The sequence below is a fragment of the Antrostomus carolinensis genome, unplaced genomic scaffold (genome assembly GCF_000700745.2).
Source record: "Antrostomus carolinensis isolate BGI_N321 unplaced genomic scaffold, ASM70074v2 scaffold33657, whole genome shotgun sequence".
In the NCBI taxonomy this organism is placed as follows: Eukaryota; Metazoa; Chordata; class Aves; order Caprimulgiformes; family Caprimulgidae; genus Antrostomus; species Antrostomus carolinensis.
The window spans coordinates 1-3,675 of NW_010327255.1; the positions used below are offsets into that span (position 1 = coordinate 1).

Sequence of the window (3,675 nt, forward strand, 5' to 3'; positions counted from 1 at the left end):
CCTGCTGCGGTGGGTGGGATCCATGAGGAAGGGCTGGGCAGGGAGTGGGGCGATGCCGCCGGCTGGATGTGGCCCTGCGCTCTCTGTGCTGCTTGATTTCCAGCTCCTAACGTGGAGAGGTTTGGCCCGTGTGTCCTGGAGCAGGGCTGGGTGCTCTGCATCTCCCTGGGGGATGCTGGGTGCCCAGACCACTGTTGTGGGGTTCTTGGAAAGGATCCGGCTGCTCCTGGGGTTGGCGTGGCCGTGGGGCTGTGCAGAGCCCAGCCCAGGAAGGCATTGCCTCTGCTGGGGTCAGTCCTTCTCCACTGACAGCTTGAAGGAGCTTGTGTTCTCCCCAGGATGTCTGTGCCCAGGGCCTGGCTGAGCTGTCTGTCACCCGGGCTCCTTGCTGACAAAAGGCAGCGGGTGCTGGGGGGGTTGGAGGCCACGGAATTGGCTTCCCCATCGCTGGCTTTGGTGTCGCGGCAGCTTCCTCGCCTGCCTCAGCAGGGTTAATTTAGATTCCTGGGCTAGGCTGAGCCCTTGCTGGAAAACACTCCCCTCGCTCCTGGGGGACCCTCAGCTGGGCTTGATGCCGAGCCTGGAGTGATGCCAGGCTTTTGGGGTGCGAGCACGACTGGGGCCGTGCAGATGACATGATGGTTATGGCCCCGGTTTTCTCCATCTGCAGCCAGCCTCACAGAATCACACACAGAATGGCCTGGGTTTGAAAAGCCCTTTAAGCTCATTGAGTCCAACCATGAACCCAACACTGACCAGTCCCCGACTAACCCATGTCCCTCAGCACTGTGTCTACACGACTCTTCAATCCCTCCAGGGATGGGGACTCCACCACTGCCCTGGGCAACCCCTTCCAATGCCTCAGAACCCTTTCAGCAAAGAAATTCTTCCTCACATCCCATCTCAACTGCCCTGGGCACAGATGGAGCCCATTTCCTCTTGTCCTGTCCCTTGGGCCTTGGTTGAACAGACCCACCCCCACCTCTCTCCACCCTCCTCCAAGGAACTTGGAGAAAGTGAGAGGAGATCAGACCTTGCTCAGCTCAGCCAATGGCTCTGGCTGTGTCCCCATGTGGCGTGCCCTCTCACAGAGCACAGGTCCCTAGGGATGCTGGGGCACACGGTGGGTGCAGTACAAGCTGCTCCCGAGAGGTTTTGAACTGTTGGGGCTGTGCTGGTGTGATGATTTCACTGGTGCTGAGGGCTTCCGGCAGCTACCGAAACACTGGCGCTCTGGAGCGTGTCCCTGCCGGGCTCTGCGCCTGGGGGTGCAGCCAGCCAGCTGTTGGGGGCACCCAGGGGGCTGGGTGGGGGGCGGTGGGGTGATGTGATGTGTTGTGAGGAGGGTTTGCACTGTGCTGACTGGCCTCTTCCCCCATCTCACAGGCTGGAGGAGGTGCCCTTGGAGGTGCTCCGGCAGCGGGAGTCCAAATGGTTAGACATGCTCAACAACTGGGACAAGTGGATGGCCAAAAAGCACAAGAAGGTAAGTGACAACCTTGTCCCCTGGGGCTGCCCCACAGCAGCTGTGCAGGCGAGAGGAGGTGGCAGGGAGGGACAGCCAGGTGCAGCAGTGTCCCCTTGAGGCTTTGGGGCAGCCTGCCTGTCACCAAGTCCCCACAGATGGATGTTTCTCATTTGGATGCTGCTGTTGACTCCAATGGGATGTTCCCTCACGTGATGTTCCTCATGGTGGGAGGAAAACTGGAGCTTGGGGAGGTGCTGAGCTTGTGGTTCCCAAGCCAGCCCATTCCTGTCCCCGTCTGCTCCCCGCCGGGCTAGAACCATCCTCGGGCTCCTTTGGCTGCCTGCAGGCAGCCCTGGGAATTGTTCAGTCATGGAAACTTCTGGTCTGAGCATCTTTTAAACCAAAAAAAGCTCCGGATAGGAAATGTTTGAGCCTGATGTGTGTGACACTGGCCTGCAAGCTGGGATCCCCAGGAGACCCGTGGTCGTTTGTGCTGGGTGGTTCTGTGGCTTGGTCCATCGGTGCTCCCCGACCTCCTGAGCCTGTGAACAAGGCAGAGTGGGATGCAGCGAGTCCCAGGATGCTGCTGTGTGTCTGGAAGCGGTGAGGTTGCTGGCTCTGGCCAGCAGTGCCTGGCAAAGGGCATCCTCCTCCTCCTCCTCCCCCGCACCACTGGCAGAGCCTCCTGGCACCGCTCCACGTGCTGTGCTCCCAGAGCATCGTCCCTGCTCGGTGCCTGGTGAACGATGCAGGAATCCCTCCTCTGTTTCTTGGCCGCTCACAAAGGATTTGGGAGAGCTTTATGGGACACGGCAGGCGGGTGCTTTATTCTGGGGCCTGTTTCCTCTGCTCTCCGACCGTGCCACAGCATGGCCTCCGGGCTTGGGTGAATGCTCTGGCAACTGTATGCCTGGCAGAGGAAATCCCTCATGCTTGGGCACAGCTCCTGGGGGATTCCATACAGGCTGTCCTGCAGTGAAAATCCGTGCCCAGAGCCTCTGCGGTCTGCTGTGGAGAACTGCTCTGTGCCTGGAGCCCTGGGGCAGGGTGCCAGGTCTGATCTCCGGTGCTGTTGACTGTCCCTGCTCTGGCAGGAGCCTGGCTGCTTGGGTACAGGGCCGTGCAGCGTGGCTTGGGCCCTGCTGCTTTGGAGGAGCTCCCTGTGCCTCTGAAAATCCCCCCGTGCTTTGGCTGCCTCGCTCAGCGTTGGCTGGTGGCCCGGGGATCTCTTGGGCCAGCTCCTGCTGGGCTCACTCACACCTGTACCGCTCCAGGATCCTGAAATGCTCCCTCCTTCCCTCCCTTGCCTGGCCCGGATCCCAGCGGAGCCGTGGTGCTGAGCTGTGCCAGCGCCGTGTGCCGGTCCTTGCCCTTTCCAGCCAGATTGAAGGAGGGCAGATGCGTGGGCAGCTCCTGCTGCTCTGTGGGAACGGGCAGCACTCTGGCTGCTCTTTACTTCCAGCATCCCTCAGCCCAGCCATGTTCCCGCTCCCCTGGGGGGGATCCCAGGGGCTGGGTACCCCCAGCCTGGGGGCAATGGCAGGACCTCGTATGAAGCCATGGGGATGAGATGCTCAGTTGCTTGGTCCTGGCCAGCTGGAAGGGCTACCAAACCGAAACCCAGCGAGGCGGCTTCCTTCCTGGCAGCTTAGCCAGCAGGAAGGGGAGCTGGCCCAAAAAGGGAGCCGTCAGCAGCAGCAGAGCTGCCCGCAGCCACCCTGGGCATCGCCCGCCGCGTTTCCTGTGAGCACAAAAGCTCTGCAGGACTTGGGACCTGCCCGAGTAAACAAGCAGCGCTGCGGCGAGGGAGCAGCAAACCCTCCTGGGGACGTGGCGTTACCATCACACCGGGCCAGGCTGCTTGGAAACACAACCCCCTGCTCCGGAGTTACACCAGCAAACGGGGAAGAAGGAGCCCTGGGCACGTGGGAGCAGCTTGGGGAGCCATCGGCCACGGCTCGCAGAGCCCTGGCCCATCTCTAGCAGATGACACGTGTCACCCGAGCAGGGTCACGAGGTGTGGAGGCTGTGCTGGGCCTTTGCAGGGTTTTTTGTGGGGTAACTGTGGTCTCGTGGGACCTCAGCTTGCTGCAGGCCCTGGCCAGGGGCTGTGGGGACGTGGTGGTGCTGCTGCTTCCCCAGGAGCTGGAACGGGATGTGTTGGGGTCTCTGGTTTTCTTCCCTGTGGGGTGGTGGCAGCGGCGGGG

General features: G+C 61.6%; 1 protein-coding gene across 1 annotated transcript in view; it reads left to right on the plus strand.

Moving 5' to 3' along the window:
- Window positions 1–1,386: 1,386 nt before the first annotated feature.
- The window catches only part of TBC1D10A (TBC1 domain family member 10A), a gene marked incomplete at both ends in the record, with an annotated part of 6,006 nt that continues 3,717 nt past the window's right edge, over window positions 1,387–3,675 (plus strand). Inside the window, one exon of the mRNA XM_010171855.2 lies at window positions 1,387–1,486. Coding sequence (XP_010170157.2) covers window positions 1,387–1,486 — 100 coding nt within the window. The remainder of the gene's footprint in view (window positions 1,487–3,675) is intronic.